At 38.4% G+C, this 21,224-nt stretch overlaps 2 protein-coding genes across 2 annotated transcripts; one reads left to right on the top strand and one right to left on the bottom strand.

The window, feature by feature from the left end:
• Positions 1–1,648: 1,648 nt before the first annotated feature.
• Positions 1,649–2,605, bottom strand: LOC141292030 (odorant receptor 131-2-like). Its single transcript, XM_073824002.1, has one exon. The coding sequence runs from the start codon at positions 2,603–2,605 to the stop codon at positions 1,649–1,651; it is 957 nt and encodes a 318-aa protein (XP_073680103.1).
• Positions 2,606–16,108: 13,503 nt separating this feature from the next.
• On the top strand, positions 16,109–19,362 carry b9d2 (B9 domain containing 2). The gene is made up of 4 exons (XM_073824143.1): positions 16,109–16,223; positions 16,567–16,661; positions 18,584–18,709; positions 18,790–19,362. The coding sequence occupies exons 2-4, from the start codon at positions 16,574–16,576 to the stop codon at positions 19,101–19,103; spliced, it is 528 nt and encodes a 175-aa protein (XP_073680244.1). The 5' UTR covers positions 16,109–16,223; positions 16,567–16,573; the 3' UTR covers positions 19,104–19,362.
• Positions 19,363–21,224: the final 1,862 nt, after the last annotated feature.

The raw sequence follows: 21,224 nt of genomic DNA, 5'->3' as shown, positions 1-21,224 counted from the left end.
ATGCATGGATGCTCCTTCAGGCCATGTTTTTGCAGTCTTTATGGTGGGTTGAATTTTCCTCCTTAAAGGTGTGTACGCTGGAATTAGTAGTATGGATAGGTGATCTGACTGGCCAAGATGTGGTAGAGGTATTGATTTAAGTCCGTTTTTAGTGTTTGAGTAAACCTTGTCTAATGTCCTTGCACCTCTGGTAGCACAATTAATGTGTTGGTGAAATTTTGGAAGAACAGCCTTTAAATTTGCGTGGTTAAAATCTCCCGCAATGATATGGGATGCATCTGGGTAAGTGCTCTGATGAGCGTTTATTGTATTGTACAGGTAGCCTAGGGCTACGCTAGCATTAGCATCTGGTGGAATGTAAACAGCGGTGACTATAACAGCGGTAAATTCACGCGGAAGATAGTTTGGTCTGCATTTAACTGTCAGATACTCCAAATCAGCAGAGCAATGAGAGCCTATGATCTTTGTATTTGTACACCAGCTGTTGTGCACATAAATGCATAAACCCCCTCCTTTGCTCTTACCGGAGTTATTGTTCCTGTCCCAGCGCAATGCTGTGCGGCCCGCTAGCTCAATGGCTACGTCTGGGATGAGCGGGTGAAGCCAAGTTTCTGTTATGATCAGAATGTTGCAGTCCTCATTAAGTTTGTTCGTGGATATCTGCAGTTTAAGTTCGTCCATTTTATTGCACATGGATCTCGCATTGCTGAGAAGAATGCTGGGTAGCGATGGTTTATGTGGATGTTTCCTTAGCTTAGCAAGTAGGCCGGACCGGCATCCTCGCTTTTGTTTCCTGTGCCGTCGCCGCCTTCGTCGCTTGCCGGGGCCGAAAACAATCCAGGGAGAACCCGGTGTTCTGGATATCTCCTCCGGTATGTAGTTTGAGTGCAGAAAGTCGCTTGTAACAGCTTGTTTTGATTGCTGTCCGATAATCAGAAGGTCTTGACGGTTGTACGATGGATTTGCCCGACTGAATTTTACATTTGAAAACAAACATGTAAACAAAAACACACGTAACAAACACCGAAAAGGAGAGCGTTGTGTCATATATAAAATATTTATAAACTGATGCACATTTATTAGTTTAATCGTACGGGTTTCCGGCAGAATTTAGTTTGTAAAGCTAGTACTATAAAATGGACAAAAATAAATTTATTATAACATTGAAAACAAATCTATCATCTGTATCTGAATTAATCAAATATAAATTGCTTATTGAATTAATTCATAGCTACACAATCATCTTAGCAAAAAAAGAAATGTTTGATTAAGTGATACTAATGACACTGTATTTTATTTTTCTTATGGTTTACATTTCAAAAAGGCTGTTACTTTTAAGCCCAATTTGATGTTACATATATTCCATAATAGAGAAAAAAAGCAAAAGAACCTTATTAGTAACTGTGATTATGTTTGTCACAAGACCAAATAAGGTACAAAACATTGACAAATAAAAACAACACTTACAAAACACTTTTCCATATCTGTGGCCAGAGCACTGGGAAACATTGAGACAGATTTAATAGGTTTGTTAAATGTGCTTGTGACTGAACTTCAGCTCACTGTATAAAGACATGTTTATTTTGCAGTTAGTAAAAAAGTAGTGACAAAATTTCCTAAAGCATTTTAGATAACATTTCAATAGCCATCAGGTTACTACATGAATTTCTGTATTACAACTGTTTTTCTTTTTGAAACCAAATGTGAAGTAGTATTTAAATAAACAGCTAAATGCCTGGTCTCTCAGACCATATATAAGAGGACTTAAACATCTTGGAAAAATCATAAACACCACAAAGCAAAAATACATCACATTTATCGAAGTCATATAGTCAGCATAAACATAAATGACTTCTTGGATAACTCCAACTAAAATGGACACAGCACAGAGACCCAGTTGTATTAGATGCAGCAGAACAGTGCTATTGGCTTTTTTGGCCGATGTTTTATCAGAGGAGGCTGATTTAGCCACAGCTGCTATAGAGGCATAAGTAAAGATAACAACAAAACACACAGATGTGAAAAATATAGTTGTGAAAGCTATATCAAGTTTCCTATAGACCTGCAGCCTGAAAAAAGTAGTTTTTGAGCAAAATATATTCATTGCTACGTTTGTGGTATCAAAAGAATAGAAAATAATAATCTCACACAGGGATTTAATCCAACTTATCATCCAAAGCACACCAATGGCCAAGTTAGTTCTTCCGGATGTGGTAATTTCTGCATGTCTGAGAGGAAAGCAGATGGCCACATACCTCTCCAGTGACATTAAAGCCAGATTCAAGGTAGAGGCCTGATAGAGAGCTGTTGCAGCCACTAGAAGCACAAGGCAGATAACTTTCATAAGCAAAAGCCTACAAAGAGCACACACAAACAACACTACACTCATTAAAAGATTAAGTGTATCGACCCAAAGCATGTGTCCAAACAAAATATAGCGAGATGCCTCCTGAAAAACAGTCTTTTTCCTCAAGGTAAAGATCATGACCCCATTGACATAGAGGAAAATAACACATGATGACACACACAAAAATGTTTTCAAATCTTGATTTGCTGGCAGTACGATCTGAGTGATGTTAGATGTAGAATTATTAAAATTAGACATCATCAAAAGGGTGAAAGATGCTGTTTTACACCACTGAATAATACTGCAAAGTTCTTGTAACAGCAAATATTCAAGCTTGTGTCACCGCTGTTGTTGTAGGCACAGAGAATGATCAAAGAACATCCCACTTTTAATATCATTGTAAAGTAGCTGTCATGAACTACGTATGTATTCCCAGTGGCTGGTTTGAGTGCTTGTCAAAATGCCTGTGAAGAAAATTGTGCCTGACTAATAGTATATAGTACATAGCAAATCCCAGTATTTGAGAAAACCAAATGCATTAAAACAATTAAGTAGAAAAAAGTGATTTGGTATTGTGAACTTATTCCATTTGAGGCCTCATAAAGAGATTTCTATTTTTCAAATGCATGTGCAATGTAATTAAAGACTGTGCTGTTGTGAGCCTAGTCGAGTATATGTATTACTGTTATTTGTTTAAAAAATCATCTCACTTTCAGACCTCAAATTTTGATTTCAAGTGTGAATAGGTCCATATAAATGCACTGATTTGATTCAAAATCTCATTTGCACTGAATATTTGCATTTGGAATGACAAGGCCAAGTGCGTTCAGTCACTATAATGGCTTGTTTTAGGCCTCAGAACAGTGTCTGCCTCTTAACAGGCCTCTTTTAGTACTTATCAATACAGCTGAGGTGGTTATTTTGCACTATAACTTCTGATGTAGTTAAGGTGACTGCCGTCTCTCACACCTGTTGTGTGTGTGAGAAAACTTTTTTAAGTCTTTTATTTTTATTTGTGCTATAAAATATATTACAGTTACTGTGTTGGTCTGAACTCTCATAACCATATCTTGTCAATCTTTGAGGTTACATCAGAATCCAATCATACCCTTGTGTTTTCATTAGGAGTCTCATTAAATATTTACTATTTGTCTGTGTGTTTGTACAAATGTGGTCTCTAAGGGTTTGAGATGTGGCATTGATGTCTACCTGAGGTGGATACTTTGGGCCACAGGGAGAAGAGAACCTTATGTTTTGCACATGCTGTTATTGAGTGAAGAAGTCAACATGTGTAGTGACAGACATGCACTGGAACTAGAATATTTGTCTGACAAAATATAAATGCAAAGAGTATACATTGCTGAATTTAGGCCGAATATCAAACGAGTAGATTTGAGATATGGCTGTATATCGGCATGGCTGTGATTTGCCATAGGCACGAGGCCACAGGCCGAGTGCCGGTATAGAGCAATATCTCAAGTCTATGAGTGTGATATTGCGCGTATACAACAGTTTGACGACACAAGTGTGTAAATACATAAACAAAAAAACAACAGAGTGTCTTTACAAGCCCTCTTTTGTGCAAACTACTTCCTTATGCTATGGATTCAAATCAAAGTTTGACAGTTGATCAGCTGAGCATAAGCCTCCATTACTAATTCCTAAACGTCACTTTAGAACTAGTAACCAACAAATGTTGAGTTGCTTCATTGAAAGCCTATTGTATTACTGCATTAAAACCTCACTGTACTGCGTATGGGTAATATGAGAGAGAGAGATGGTTTGAGCGAGTGTGATTAATGTACATCTGATAGAGCATTCATTATTCATATTTACAATGATATAACATTAGTTTGAATGTTTATCGAAGAAAGCATTAACCCAGCTAACACATGACGTAACCGTTACGTAAGGTATTGGTAATTTTTGGTCATTTCACCAATTGACAACGTAACTGCGACTTGCATGCCCCTAATAATATTACCATCAAATTACTAACTCACATCTATCCTTTCATCTGCTAAGGGTGATTTTGCTGCTCAGTGCATTTATTCACTGCGTCAAGCCAGAGGCGTAGCAATAGGGCAGGCAAGACAGGCAATTGCCTGGGGCCCCGCATTTTGAGGGGGCCCCCGACAGCTGACCATTTGAACAATCTGAAATGTCATTATTAAAAACATACCCGCATCCCCCCTAGAGGGCTCCCTCTCGCGTTACACTGGATGTGCTTGCTTTTTCTTTGTGATGCGTCAGCCACGGTTTTCAAACTGGCACAGCAGCACTTATTTCTAGGCTTTTTTAAAAATGAAAAGGACTTATCTATCTGGCAGCCAAAAGAAGAGGAGTAAAAGAGGAAACATGACAGTGGTAAGTAAAGTGATGGAGATAATGATCATTAATGACTTAATGATATGACAAACCAATGTTTTTGTTGTTCCAGCTTATTTTCATTTAATAATTTTCTAGATTGTCTAATTTCTAATAGGGTTATTAATAGGCTGCAATAGAATAGATGATAATGTTAATGAGGTGAACATCACCACTTGGCAAATTTTGGAACTGTGTTTTGCTGCCAGTGGAGAGCTCACAAAACAATTTAAATAAATATCATTACATTTACTTAGTTGACATTTTTTATTTAGTTCTTCTACATTAAACTACATAGTTGAGTTAACATAATTAGTTGTCAACTAACAATGAACTTATAGTTAATAAACTGTAAATTGAATAAATAAATAAAAACATTACTGGTGTGCATCCTGAGACAAAACAAAGGCACTGATATATTTTAAGATCAATCAGTGCAAGCTCAGACTTACATTTTAATCTAGGACTAGGCTTAAACCTTGTCTGTGAAACAGGGAGTGTATGTTTTTAGTACCATCCACCTTGACACTGCAACAACAACTAACTGGTAATGAGGAGGAAATGCCATTCACATCATTCACTTGCAGCACTATTGATGTTCTTGACAAAGGTACTACAAGTTTCCTGTTGTCTGACGACCCTGCAAAATGGACAAAGATTTTTTATGATCATGAGCGCTGTGAAATTGTGAAAAAAGACCCAGTCAGTAACCAATGCAGTGTTTTCACAAAACAATGAAACAGTTCCTCGACGATTCACAGAAGACAATTATGAGATTGTAATGAAAAATGGAGAGAAAATCAAGAGATCATGGCTTATATACTCTATCAGCACAGATGCGGTATACTGCTTTGCATGCAACCTGTTTGATAGAAGATTGTTCTGTACCTGTTCTGTAAAGATTTTAGATTAATATTTTCTTAAAAAATATGCACTTTGTTTAAAAAAAATAAACTATTTATGTTATATTATGTGTTTTGACTACTTTTTGCATGTTGTATACATGTACATTTAGGTAACAAAGATATATTAATGAAATAATCTTTTAGAAGGGCCTCATCTATTCATTTTGCCTGGGGCCCCCACTTCAGCTTGGTTCGCCTCTGCGTCAAGCTGTTGTTGAAGCTAAAATTAACTTCCGCTTATAACTTTTCAGGTTAAAAGTCCCAAAATCCCTTTTTACTGCCGACTCATCTAATGGCAGAACATTGGAACTAAAATCACCATGTTTCTCAATACTAAACACTATTATTAATAAATACATTATTTCAAATATTATTAATTTAATTTTTAAATAATAATATTTAATAAACAACAGCAACAACAAAAACAGCCATCAAAAAGTTGCTAAGTTACTTTTGGCTTAGTTTCAGCCTCAGACGTCACGCCCACGGAATGTTGGCTAAACATCTGATGCATATGGTACACTTAACTGGAAACACTTCAGGAATTTAGAAGTCGTCATCTGATTGGTTGAATTTGATCAGATTTCCGGGATACGTGAGTGTCGCGTTTATTTTTGGTCCGCCAGGAAACAAAGAGCAGACGACTGATTTACTCGATGTTTTGCTAAGAGGTGCTAATGCAGACGCCATTGTTGTTATACACTTTTGCAACGTTCGCAAACAAATTACTGACTTGCTGCTTGTTCTTCCTCTTCTTCTTTGACTTCCAGTGCTGGTTATTTCAATGACTGACTTGTTGCACACTGGCCTGTTGTTGTGGGGACATTTCCATGCCCCGAAACGAGACGCTGGTGATTGGTTGTTTGACATGTTGGTCAAACGGCCTTATGGGCGGGCCTAGGCCAATGAAAGCTGCCATGGATTCCATACCTTCTGCCGTCAGTCTGGTTACGCGAGACTACTTTTGACTGAATTCGCATTCACTTTTCTCACACATTCATGCCACACATCCATTTCTCACCCTTATTTAAAACTGTAATAATAAGGTTTGGCAAAACAGATTTGGTAAAGGCTCCAGTGCATATTTGTGTTCTCTGGAAATCGCCAAAAGACATTTTTTTTGTAGTGCTGAGCGATATAGCCAATCACAGACATCTGTTGATCTTAAACACTTAAAACATTGCATTCAAGCTAGTCTGAATTCACCCACCTCTAAACGCCAGATTTTTTCCCCTGTACACTTGCCAGTCCTCTCACTGTAAATAAGCGGTTCATTGATTATAAAGGAATTTTGTGAGATCAGGATGATTAGACCATTCTATTCTGCCGCAGAAGTCAAAGGAATAGTCAGAAATAGTCAGAAATAGTCGAAGAGGCAGAAGCCATAGAAACTATAGAAGAGAAACCTAGGCAGAAACTATAGCAAAAGTCAAAGGAGTAGAAATCTGAGACAAGGTTGAAGCGGCAGAAGCCATAGAACAAGTAGAATTCGAAGAAAATGGTGAAAAAGTCGAAGAGGCTGAAGCTGAAAAAAAAAAGTAAAGTCAAAGAGGCAGAAGTCAAAGTTGAAAAAGTCGAAGAGACAGAAGCCATAGAAACCATCGAAGAGAAACCTAGGTAGAAACCATAGCAAAAGTCAAAGGAGTAGAAATCTAAGACAAAGTCAAAGAGGCAGAAGCCATAGAACAAGAAGAAGTCAAAGAAAAAGGCCGAAGAGGCAGAAGTCGAAAAAAATTCAAAGAAGTCAAAGAGGCAAAAGCCATAGTAGTCAAAGTTGAAAAAGTCGAAGAGGCAGAAACCATAGAAGAGAAACCTAGGTAGAAACCATAGCAAAAGTCAAAGGAGTAGAAATCATAGTCAATTTACTAGCTTTTTTCTTTGTTTAGTTTGCAATCTGAACCTATATTGGAACTAGTGCTGGGCGATATGGAAAAATCATGTATCACGATATGGATTATTTTATATCACGATAACGATATATATCACGATATACCAAAATAAAGTACGTTTTCAGTTATTCTCTGAAAAGTTTGACAAAAATATCATTGCATAATTTTTTTGCAACTTTATTTTTATTCGTTATTTGAAATGACATTTAACTGAACTGTCACAAATGAGAAAAACACATTTTAGTGCAGCAATATAAATGTATTAAATGACAACAGATGTGGTGGAGGTAGAGCTACAGTAGCCTTCACATTTTTTATCCACATCATAGTTAAATAGTACTATCAAAATAAACTATTTTTTTATTAAAGTGCACAGCCATTTCAAGTTTCTGAGCAGAAAAGCACTCAATTATAAAAAATAAACAAAACATTTTTCAACCTTGTAGTGCAAAGTTTGCAAACCAAAATGAAGTATCACGCCTGTAGTGCGTATACAGTCCGTGTGCGTTACGTATGCGGTGCAGAGGCAGCACGGACTCGTTTTGCTTCCACACAGAACGCGTTTGCAGTCCGTTCCTGATCCGCGGGTGTTTACCACAAACACACCATTTATCCGTTATTTTAATTTCAAATCCAAACGTGCTTTTTCAGCATTGGGATACTCTTTTATTACAGAACACTAATACAATAATACTAGACATATTCACGTTTAAACTCAACGTATTATAAACTACGTAGGCTATTATTCAATGCACTTGACTTCTAGATTTGTATATTTGCTCAAGCAAGTTGCAACACATTTAAACACAGCATAGGTAGGCTATAGCTTCCTTTTCATATTGAAATTGGGCTATCACAAATATTTTAAATTAAAACTTACCACAGACAAGCAGTCGGCTCTCTGTGCCTTTCTTTCGTATTAAATCTTTATTAAAAACCATATTTTAGAGAACTTTTCTACCTGGACAAGTGCATCTATTATGTTGCCTTGTTTATTTAAAACTGCACTATTTTAAACCTAGCCAAAAAGCCACGTGTTGACTGTGAAACACAGTAGACTGCATTTATATGCATTTATGTTACATTTCCGTCAATCCATGTTCATTTTTACAGCGAACAATGTGCTGTCACTTTAATTCGGCGCATGCAGCGCAGCAAAAACAGACTCTGTGCCGAAAGGATCGCTCCACTGCTGCAAACGCACCACTTCTGGAACGCACTGCCGGACAGCAACCGCCTGCAGTGTGAACGATCTGATCCGTTAACATGGGTGCGGAAAAAAATACGCAACGCATACGCACTGCAGACGGAGTATGTGTGAAACAGGCGTGAAACAGGCGTCAGCGTTGGGCGCGGAAACAGTCTTTTGGCAGAGTTTGCACATGACTGTCTTCTGCTCCGTGTCGGAGCTCTTGAAGCCAAAATGCAACAAAATCACTGACGTACCCCCACGTGTCGGTAAAAGTACTTCTTGTCTGCTGCCTGGGTAGCAGTTTCAGTTTGTTGCGACTCGATCCGGGCATTCATCTTCAACCTCTTGCGTCTCCATCTTTAGGCTAAGCACTCACGAGTTAAAGCATGTCGCAACAAAGCGTCACGTCGCACAAGACGGAGTTTCTTTGTGAAAAAGTTCGTTTTTATTCTTGATTATCACTTATAGGGTAGAGTATGCATTGCACAGCAACAAGACACTATCATACATTTGTCATAGCCTATTTAATGCAATATTTTCTTTAGTAATTGATAAAATTAGGTTAGAGACGATAGAAACGATAGAAGAGAAATAGGACGATAGACACTTTTCTATCGTCTCCACGATATATATCGTCATATCGCCCAGCACTAGTATTAATAATTTGATTGCAACGTTATATTGTCCTAAACTCTATTTTTCCACCGTGTGCCACTAAAAACCGCATCCCTAGAGGCTTTATTGTTGTTTCTCGGGCTATGTCACGTCAGAACTCGGAACTGGGAGTACGTCGCCGATCTAGTACGAGTTCACGGGTGGAAATTCACGGGTTTAAGTGCCGTTCCAGTGCACTTTTTCACGGGTAGAAGTTTGGAAAAACACGGGTAACGGGTTGTCTGGAACGCGTCATAATGCTCTCAGTTGGTCGCGCTTTGGTTTCATTTTTATTTACTTATTGTCATGACTCTGGGCTGCAGCCTTTCCATTCTCCACACGATGTCGCTGTTTCACTTCCTCCCGCACTTTCACTCCACTGATTGTGTACACCTGTCTTGATTATGTCACATGTTTCTCCCACAGCTGTTCACTATTACCACAGTCTTTATAATCTTCATTCTCCCACCACTCTTATTAGTCTGCATTGTTTCTTGTCTCGAGTCCTGTTTTGTATTCTGTGTTTCTTAGATCCTTGGCTTTGATTCAGTTTTGATTTGGTTATTTAGTGTTTCAGTTTGTGCCGTGTTGGCCTTTTGTTGTGTTTGTTCATTTTGTTATTATCATTAAAAAACCCTTTCCCTGCACCTAGACCCTTTCATTACTATTACGCGACAGAATGCAGACTCCACAAATGGGTCCAGTAGGGAGGAATATTTTTTTTGAGGAGGCAGCGACCACTCACCCTGCTCCCAAGACGGAGGGAGTGTCCTTCGAGGTGGCGTCGGCCGCACGTTTTGACTACATCTACGCCTGCCTGGCGATGGATGCCCGTATAGCTGAGGCTATACAGAAGCACCCCTTATTTGCGGTGGGGGTGGAGACGGTGTTTCGCGGGAAGGCGGCGGCGTCCACTTTCACTGTTCCTGCGCTCTCTGTTCCTGACGCGGAGGCGGCTGCGCTCTCTGTTCCTGACGCGGAGGCGGCTGCGCTCTCTGTTCCTGACGCGGAGGCAGCTGCGCTTTCTGTTCCTGACGCGGAGGCGGCTGCGCTCTCTGTTCCTGATGTGGCAGTGACCGCTATCTCTGTTCCCGACGCGGCGGTGACCGCTCTCTCTGTTCCTGATGCGGCAGTGACCGCTCTCTCTGTTCCGGACGCGGCGGTGACCACTCTCTCTGTTCCGGACGCGGCGGTGACCGCTCTCTCTGTTCAGGACGCGGCCGTGACCGCTCTCTCTGTTCCTGACGCGGCCGTGACCGCTCTCTCTGTTCCTGACGCGGCCGTGACCGCTCTCTCTGTTCCTGACGCGGCGGTGACCGCTCTCTCTGTTCCGGACGCGGCGGTGACCGCTCTCTCTGTTCCGGACGCGGCGGTGACTGCTGATGTTCCACTGGCGGCGAGGCCAGCTCACGTTCCTCTGACGGCGGCGATGCCAGCTCACGTTCCTCTGGCTGCTATGCCAGCTCACGTTCCTCTGGCTGCTATGCCAGCTCACGTTCCTCTGACGGCGGCAATGACAGCTCACGTTCCTCTGGCGGCGGTGCACGCTGAAGTTCCCCTGGCGCTCTGCCTCCCGCACACACACACACACACTGCCACTCACGTCACTTTTTTAAAATCCCCTACAGCGCGAAACATGAGTCCCGCAAACGCGGCGCCGAAGAGCTTGTTGTATGTAATCGTAGGACAAATGGCTCCTTAGTTTCAAATGGTTTGGGTACAAGGTGATCGCTTTGAAAATAAAGGCGTTTGTCTAGGTTAGAAGCTCATTTGAAACATTGCCACAGCTCATTTAAGAAAATGACAGCTCCGAAGAGACGCCGCTTTAGTTGAGGTAGTGCTAACCATATTAAAGAAAGATGATGATCATCATCACCTTATCGGTTACCACTGAAATGTAGATGTAATGTATTTCCAAATCTAAGCCCATCTTATGCGGAATGTTGCCTAATAGACTGCAACGTGATAAAACCAATGGATAAAACAGGCACCTTCAGAATGCGTAAAAGACGCACAGGCACTTTTTTTTTTAACCGACTACCGACAACTTTGACCGGTTAACGTTGATACGGTCAACCACCGGTCAAACGGTCATCAGTTAACATCCCTAATTAAAACCCAAACATCCAAAAGTCTATAACGAAGATGAACTGATAGCATCGCGTGTGGACGTAATGATGTGTGTCATTAATCGATCTATGTACTGTAACATGTAAAACGGGATCATGACAGGAATATTCTAAAAGCAACTCATGTAAACAGCTTAATCATATTATTGTCTTATTCAGAATAAGGTCATTAATTAGATTACTGGTGTCCATGTAAACGTAGTCAATAAATATATAACAGGAATATAACAGCTTCACAGTAAAATGTTTTTGCAGTATTGTCTTATATTAATGTCCGTTAAAGCATGACTAAAAACTTAAAAATTTCCAAAATTATTTAATTATTCAGTTATGACAGACAGCAATACATCATGTTCTGTAAGATAATCGTGTTTGTAGTGTGTTCCATGGGATTAAAACTTACAACATAAAATATAAATAAAATATATATTTCAGACCTGTAATAGTAACTAATAATAGTAATAGTAAATGTGTAAAGTAGCATGAAATAAATATACAGCAGCTGCCTCAAATGTATAATTAATGGTTGGATTCCACAAGTGATAAGTAAGGAATAATTGACGGAGTGGCCGTTCCACCTCGGGTGTGCATTATTTTCGCAGAATTCTACGGCCCGAAGTCAATTATTCCGCTTATACTACAGTTGCACACCTCAAGACATCGATCAGATGATATATTTCAAGACATTCGTCCGGTTTTTATCCTTAAAACACTATTGTGAGTAGGATTAATTTCTTACGCAGCTCGTCCAGCAGCTTCGTTGCTAGTTCCAAAACGTCATTTTAGACCTAGTAACAACGCTTGAGCCGTTGATAGCAAACTAATGCAGTTAATAATGAAGTTTAGAGAGACCGACAGACAAGCAGACGGACGGCAAGAGAGGGGGGAGAAAGTAAATTACCTCTCTCAAGTCTGTGTGTCTCTCAAAGGTAACTGGCAGCATCGTCTCTACTGACAGTTAAACTTTAAGTTAATTTTCTTCAAGACCACGCCGTTGTTACCTCGCGTGAGAACTGTCATGTCGTTTTTAAGTTGTTTATTTTCAGAGATGCGCTAACAACATTAGCGCGAGTGCTAACCAAGGGGCAACCTTCCGGTCTCCCTCGTGAAACCAACACGGAAGTGACTGAAACTGCAATTCATCGACTGGCCGCTTGAGGCTGGCTGCAAAAGAGAGTCAATCCCATTGACACTCCATGTTAAAATGCCCAACTTTACAGCAGAAAAAAGTATGTTTACAGCCTGGTTCAAAAAATGGTTTTGGTCTATATAGCTAGTTTTGCCCTTCATGTCAACTGTGAGGGGGGTGAATTTTTTTTTATAACTCATCGGTTTAAGTTATATTAAGCCTTAAAGTTCAGCATAATTAAGGGCGTGGCCACTTGAGTGACAGGGGGATTGCCGCTGCTGTCACCACTGTCGCTCTAGGCGGGCGTGGTTTCAGCAACCAGCTCCACCCACATCCCGCCTTTTTGCCCATTTTTGATTATCCGGGAGTGACGCGCGATGACGCGATTCCAAGATGGCGACGGCCGAATCCCGCCCACTATGAGCTTCAAATTAGCGCTTCAGAATCCTACGGGTGACGTCACGGATACTACGTCCATATTTTTTACAGTCTATGGTGCTAACTGTATGTGTGTGCGTCTGTGAGTGAGAGAGAGCGAGAGAAATAGAGTATGTGCTTTCCGTACATAATAAAACGTAATATTGTGGAAAAAACATGGACATAATCTGTCGTTTTTATCCTGTTGTTTACTGTATGTATTAGTTTTGCCAGTGTCACTGTAGCTTTTGGTTATTTTGCTGTTTTATGCTGTAAGGACCTTTGAAATAACTGACATATATATATATATATATATATATATATATATATATATATATATATATATATAGACATGTACTGCGGTCAAAAGCTGCCTGGAACTACGTTCGCTGTGCGTTTCCCTGAAAATAATGCACACCTCTAGAACGTTCGTCAGCCAATCAGATTCAAGCATTCAACGGCCCTGTAGTATAGGCTTGCTTGCTGTGCATTAAAGGATTTTAAATGCACAATGTGGAGGCTAATAACAGATGGATGCGAAGCGGAGGGTGGTTGCCTCCGCAAAGTGCATTTTAAATCCTTTAAGCAGGGCAAGCCGTTGATTATCCCGCTTATTCCATGGTCATTTGCCAAGTTATTGACAAGTTAAAACTACTGCTCTTTGCAGCGCAATATTTGACTGAATAGGGGAAAAGATGGTTGTTTTCGTCAGTTATGACAGGCTAGCATTTTGCCTGCTTCAAATCAGACACGAAATAGTGTGGTAAGATCACATTTATTTGAATGAATTATAGTATTTATTTCAGTAAATTATCGATCGACCAAGAGAGAGCGAGAAGGCGAGAGAGATGACAGTTGTGTGTGTGTGTGTGTGTATGTGCCTACCTGCCTGCATCCTGTGCGTCTGCGCGTCTCTCTCCACAAACAAGGAATTCATTCAAAAACAGCAGTTTTACCACCTCGTTGCTGAGGAATATAATGTAGCGATCTAGTATCTAGGATATTTTAACAATAATAATCGCAGGGAAGTGCTGACAAGCTTATGTATGTGCACAGCACAATGCGATCTCCGACCTCTCTCTCTCTCTCTCTCTCTGCACGTTTGCGTGCATCAATTAAAGCAGCGCATTAATATAGACCTTTTTCCTGAGTAAACGATGAGCGCCGCCATTACGAATTCTAACGTCCGATTGAATGCTTTTCTGTTCCGGTTTCCATAGGAACCCATTCAAATAGCGTCCAACTCTTTTTAATGTAGCTAACGTCGGCAGCTTCGTGTCATCTACACACTCATGAAAGTGAGGCACTGACAAATGACGGTCATTGCGACATTGCTAAGTGATGGCGCTATGGAGCCATGTGCTTTTTAAAAACATTGGAATAGGTTTAACCAGGGGAGTTGCTAGACCTAAAGCTCTACTGGGGCACAGGCCCCCATTACTAGTTAATTCAGTTGTTACATGTAGTTTAATGTCTTTATTTTGGGATTATCAACGTAAATTATAACTCAAATTTGAGATTTTACTGGGGCACAGCATATTTTAACTGGGGCACGTGCCCCAGCTCGGAATATATCCTAATGTGACTAGAAACAATGCAGACCGGAAATGCAAAGCATTCTTTCAGTTAAGAGTCGGACTTACTTCCGTGTTCAGGAAAAAGGTCTATAGAACGGTGATTAAACTGACTTGGAGCTACCTGTGCATTAAACGGTTTTACTGCACACCTGCCAGCCAATCAGAATCCAGTATCCAGACATTCCATGGAATAACATAAAACATATAATAACACAATACAACTTTTACTGTAGTAACTTAGTCATAACATTTAATGATGACTTAATTTGAGAAATTGTCTATTGCGCTTCTGAATTGGCTGTGAGATTTGCCAATTTTGGGTGCGTAAAATGTGATGGATTCTGATCCGTAAAATAAATCTGACAATGTAGAGTGACTTTTTGCACCTTTTCGTGTCACACTCTACTTCCCTGCAGTCACATTCTTTTATTTCCACTTTGACTTCTATTTCGTTGTCATTCAGTCTGCTTCTGTAGTGCTGTCCAGTTGGAATTTTCACCCCAGAATGGCGGCCGCGCTACCGAAAAACAGCAACAGAGTTTCGCCTCTTGGTATTCTATACCAGTCATTCCCAAAGGCGGGGTCCCGGGAGATTTTGTATGGGTCGCCAAGTCGAGCACTATTTTTCAGTGTGCTATATACTCTTGATTAAAATGTATATGTGTAGTTCACCTATTAGCCGCACGAGGGCAGCTCGTCGTTCTTCTTCTGCCTTATTTTTTTTTTTTTTTTTTTTTTTTTTGTTCTTTAGATGCGCTCTGCACTCATAGACTGTATTTATTTTGTATTTTTATTTTTATTATGTATTTTGCCTCAAAGTATCTTACTTGAGTAAATGTGGTCACAGTGGGTGCATAAAAAAGTTCTCAAAAATATTTCAGTAAAGAAAATTGTTTTTTATTTAACTTAATGCTCATATTATTCTGGTAGATGTGCAAAGCATTGAATGTTATATGAAAGGCATGCATTGATTCTGTCTGGTTTTATTGATGATAGGAAGAAAAACAAATGATTAACTGCCCTATTTTGCACTTTGTCTCATTAAGTATAAATTGTGTACACACTGTAATGATAAGAATATGAAAACAATGAGATCCCTTGTCAACTCTTCCTTTCTCATTTCACCTCTGCATTTTACTTATTGTCAACAACAGGTAAATAAAAAAAATTGTGCTTTGTCAAATATCTGTATCTCTTTTAAATAGTTAAGTGGAAGCTTAACTGACCTTAAAAATGGTCAGACATATTTTGTTAATGCATAAATTCTCTTCGTGATATATGAACTATATGGTCCTAATGTTTATTGGGTCACAAGGATTTATCGACTTTAAAATGTGGGTCCCCAGAAAAAAAGTTTGGGAAACACTGTTCTATACCATAGACTGTAAAAAATGTTCTATACTCTCTGAAGAAACACAAGCACTTGCCGCCAGATGGCAGAGGCAAGCCTTTTCAAACTAAAATTATCCTCAAACACAGAGCACGAGGAAGTGAGTTGCTAAGGAAATCATCCTTGACGACAGGAAGGCGCTGTAAACAGGGAACAAGCTAACTGGATTAGCCTTATTGCTAATTTTACCAGCATTTCCGATCAATGAATCGATTGTGGTGATTGAGGTAACGTTACGCGTGTTAGATTGAACTGTTCTGCTTTGTTAACGGAGTTGTGAAACGAGTCTACATGCGTCGCTAATTAGAGATGGTTAGCGATATAAATTACTAGCTTGAATTGTTACACTAGTTACCAGGTTGACGTTAGACACCCGTAGAAAGACTAATGTTACACTGAAAACTAAAACTGTTATCTAAACATGTTTTAGTGCACCTAAAAAAACTGTAACGACTCTGAAACTGTATTTATAACTGAAAAGTATGAGGTTTATGAAGTTTGTCAATCGTATGAAGATTGGACAGATTAAACAGATTGATGTAATGACTAACATATTCCATAATATTTCAGGACTCCTATGGCAGAATTGCACATAATTGGACAAATCATTGGGGCCACCGGATTCCCACAGAACAGCCTCTTCTGCAAATGGGGTGTACACACAGGTGACCTTTATTGGTTTTATTGTATATAATATTGTATTGTAAATGTTACAGGCAAACCAAAATGTATTCAGATGCCTTCAACATGTCTCTCATTATCACAGTTTATTCAGAATAGTTTAGAAAATGATAGTTAAATTTGACAAGAACTAAAGAGTTAAACTGTGTCAGAACAAATTGATCTTGAAAATTTCTGATAACTTTGATAGAAATCTATGTAGTGTGTTAGTGTGACAGTATTTAAACAACTATTAATACTTTTACAATTACATTATACATTACAATTACATTATACAATTACTAAACAATGCTTAAAGGAACCGTATGTAAGAAATGTATTTCAGTTAATCATAAAATGACCCTGACATGTCACTAGACATTAAGAAATCATGTTCATTTCAAATACTTATATCACTGACAACAGTGGTCCGGCCAGGATATTGTCATTTAAAAGTGACACTTGCAGCCCACAACTGATGTTATTGTTGTCATTTTGTGTTTTGGTCTGAGGCTCCACCCTCCAGCTATCTACTAATCATGAAGTCAGTAGAGTTTCGTCCTCCGGGTTGCCAGCTCTCCTCTAGTTACAGCTGCAGCTAGGAAGTGTCGGATAAAACATGTATAACATTACGAAACCTAAAAGACCTCTTTATGGATGCGAAATACATCGTGACAAAGTCCGAAATAAAACAAGGATTTGTATAGGAGATGCCTTTGAAAGATGGAGACGGCTGAAAACGCCAACGTTGCTAATTTTCTTTTGGACAGGTAAGATTCATCTATGTTTGGCTAACTTTGCTTCCGTAAACAGTGGATTTTCCATGGTCGTTTGTGCTAAATGCGTTCATAAAAAGCTTTATATCGCACCACTAGCAGGGTATGAAAACAATCTATGTTCCGACTGAAATGTGTTATTACAGTACATCTTTACGAAATATTTGGCTAATCGCCATTAGTAAATTTTTGCGATACATAATTACTTTGCAAAACATCTCTTGTGAAGCATAAACATAATTAAAAGAAGAAAAAAAAATTACTGTGTAGGACTCGTCACTTGCCATTAGACGCTCCTTGTAGCAGCCTGCGTTCCTGCAGCTTAGCTGGCAACCTCGAGTCAGGGTTGAGGGGGAGGGGATACACCGTTCTACAGTATTTTGAAAGTGATTGCTGTACCAGTTTTGGCCACAATCCTACATACGGTTCCTTTAATTTTGGTCATTCTGTCATGCAAAAAGGTTGCATTAGCAATTAAAGAAAAAACACTTAAGCAAAACGTGGTCAGGTCAAAGTGTTTGAATAATTTTTGGTCCCAAGAATTTTTGGGTGTAATAAGTCACAGTTTACTTTATTTTGCTATTCTCACTTACATGAATGAACTATAGTGCCCTGTACCCACTTGTAAAAAATATTTCAAAAATTACATATGGTTTTTGAATAATTTTAGGTATGACTGTTTGTACTTTGTCATAAACTAAAGTTAAACGGACCCCTGAAGGGTTGTGGTAGTCTTGTGTTCTCCCAAAAAAAAAAAAAAAAAAAAAAAAAAACTTTGTGTTCGCTTTCAAAACTTTTGTGGTAGTAATAATATTAATATATAATAATAATAATAGCGATACTTATGCATAAGATCACAAAGTCTCTCAAGAGCACAATAGTTTTGTGAAAGAATGCAACGTTTCTTGGTGGAATGCAATATTTTTGTAAAATTACAGAATTGTTTTCTGAGAGAATGCGAAAACATTAAAATATTAATTTTTCTTTCACTTAAGGGCTTTGCAAAGTGGTGACCAAAACTAAAAAAAGTCTGGTCTCATAGACAGTTATTATGATGTATAAATATTTTTTTTATGAATTTTTATTTTAATGATAGACTTCCCAAAGTCTGCTTTAATAAAAAGTACTAAAACTTCTCTTGTGTCATTCAGGAGGAGCATGGAGGCTTCTTTCTGGTTTGAAGGAAGGCCAGACTCAAGTGGACATGCCTCAAACCGGGGACATGGCATACTGGAGTCATCCCATTGATTTGCACTACACTACCAAGGGCCTACAAGGTATTTGTCTGATATTTTAAAATTGCAGAATGAGTTTAAGAATGATTTAATATACAGAATGTATATTCTGTAATCTCTAGGATGGCCAAAGCTTCATCTCCAAGTGTGGCACCAGGACTCTTTTGGCCGATGCCAGCTGTATGGTTATGGTTATATCCACGTACCATCAAGCCCAGGACAACATCGTCTGCAGTGCGTGACATGGCGACCGCTGGGATCCTGGCAGGATCAACTTGCTGAGATGTTTGTCGGAGGAGGTCCGCAGCTGCGCTCGCCAGATCTTATTTACAGTGGCGCAGACAGATACAGACTCCACACGGTTGGCATGGGCACAGTTGAACTAGAGCTGTGCGTTATTCTGCGCCACTTTGACAGATATGGTGTGGAGAGTTGAGAATGGACTGCAGATTGTCCCACATTTCAGATCAGAGAGCGAAAAGAAGGTAAAATATTTTGTCATACTGGGCAGGAGGTACTTACATAAGGTGAGTGTGAATGTAAAAATGTTGTAAGTTATACAAGACTGATAATGTGTTTTTTTTGTGCTTTGGATCTCAAACAATACTTTTTAATTTCATTTTGTACACTTTTTTTGTACACTTTGTATGTTTTATAGAATTGTGTTTTGTTTTGATGCAATTAAATTTGTTAATTTTCAAACGTTAAGCATTTCTCAATGAAGCATTTTTAAGTCATCTATCAAGAATTGATATGAGAAAGAGCAATTGAATAAAAACCTCACTCAGTTTAGTATATGCACTCCCAGTCAAAAGTTATTGAATAAAATAGTATTTTTAATGTGTTTTTTTTAAGTCTCTTCTGCTCAACAAGCCTGCGTTTATGTGATCCAAAGTACAGTTAAAACAGTATTTTTTAATTTTTTTTACTGATTTTACTATTTAAAGTAACTTCTATTTGAATATATTTTAAAATGTAATTTATTCCTGTGATTTCAAAGCTGAATTTTAGCATCATACTCTAGTCACATGATCCTTCAGAAATTATTTTAATATTCTGATTTGCTGCTCAAAAAAAAAAAAAAAAAAAAATTAATATGTTCAAAACAGCTACATAGAATTTTCCGGTTTCTTTGATAAATAAAAAGTTCAGAAGAACAGCATTTATCTGAAATGTCATCACTTTTGATCAATTTAAAGCATCCTTGCTAAATAAAAGCATTAATTTCTATCATTTTTTATAGAAATTCTAAAAAATATTATACTGACTCCAAGTTTTTGAATGGTATAGTGTATAATGTTACAAAAGCTTTTTATTTAAGATAAATAATGGTATTTGGATCTTTCTATTCATCAAAGAAACCTGAAAAAAAAAAATACTCAACTGTTTTAAATATTGATATTATTAATAATACATTTTCCTGAACAGCAAATCAGCATATTAGAATGATTTCTGAAGGATCATGTGACAAGATTATGATGAGTAATGATGCAGAAAATTTAGTGTTGATCACAGGAATAAATTACATTTTAAAATATATTCAAATAGAAAACGGTTATTTTAAATAGTACAAATTTTTTTTTTCACTGTTTTTTGCTGTACTTGGATCAAATAAATACAGACTTGGTGAGCAGAAGAGACACCTTTTTAAAAAAACATAAAAAAATACTTTTGACTGGTTGTGTAGTTCTATTTTTTTAATACAGACAGATCTTTCTGTAACATTTTGTAGCAGGTCTCTGTGTTGTGTAGATGGTGACAATCAATCTTTGTCACATTTTGCTCATTTCCTGTGTTGAGTTTCTAACCGTTTTAGCGAGTCTAAAAAAAGACTAAAGAGCGAGTAAGATCACAGCTCATTTTTGCCATCAACAATCAGCAAGCTATGGTGAGTCAAAGTGAGCCGGAAAATATTTAAAAGACTAATAAATATATACATTTATATATTTACATTTAGGCACACAACTATTCTGAAGGGGTGAAATTATCAACACCATCCTGTTTCAGAAATGTTTTGAAAGGGCATTAAGCGTATTTTAATCCACTGTTTCGCATCCTGCCTGTATTGAAGCTCATCAGTTCCTCTCTTAAACTCTGTTTCTTTATATAGACAAAAATAGAGAAGGGGGAGGGTTTTCTTTTAAGTTGATGAGTTGTCATCATTTCTGGTACCTCTGCTAATCTGCTTTCTTCAAATTGTTCTCAAGTTTGAAAGTAGGATACCTCCTGTGGGAAATGAGTCTGCATTCTGTAAACACAAGATGTAGAAGATATTCAAACAGATAAACTGCAGCCCCAACATAATTTCTGTTGTGCCATTTAACTGTTACCTCAACATACCCCAACCAACCTCATTCATTTCTTATTAAAAGGTTTATCATACAAATACATGAATAATACTTTTGAAAAATGAGATAGCAGTAGGCCACGATTTATTTGCTTCAAAGGTCAGCACAACAGCAGAAAAAAAATTTCCATGTCAAACAAGGTAAAGTCCCAGAGCACACCCACCTATAATTGTCAAAGACCTTATTTGTGACCCTAGACCACAAAACCA

This window comes from Garra rufa, chromosome 19, assembly GCF_049309525.1.
Source record: "Garra rufa chromosome 19, GarRuf1.0, whole genome shotgun sequence".
Taxonomy (NCBI): Eukaryota; Metazoa; Chordata; class Actinopteri; order Cypriniformes; family Cyprinidae; genus Garra; species Garra rufa.
The sequence above is the reverse complement of the archived record's forward strand: the minus strand, read 5'-3'. Positions and strand labels throughout refer to the sequence as shown.

Excerpts from the sequence above, each read along its gene's own strand:
- b9d2 (XM_073824143.1), top strand. The coding sequence starts at position 16,574 with ATGGCAGAATTGCACATAATTGGACAAATCATTGGGGCCACCGGATTC. Across the intron at positions 16,662-18,583 it reads CAAATGGGGTGTACACACAG|GAGGAGCATGGAGGCTTCTT; the intron begins GTGACCTTTATT and ends TGTGTCATTCAG. Across the intron at positions 18,710-18,789 it reads CACTACCAAGGGCCTACAAG|GATGGCCAAAGCTTCATCTC; the intron begins GTATTTGTCTGA and ends TGTAATCTCTAG.
- LOC141292030 (XM_073824002.1), bottom strand. The coding sequence starts at position 2,605 with ATGTCTAATTTTAATAATTCTACATCTAACATCACTCAGATCGTACTG.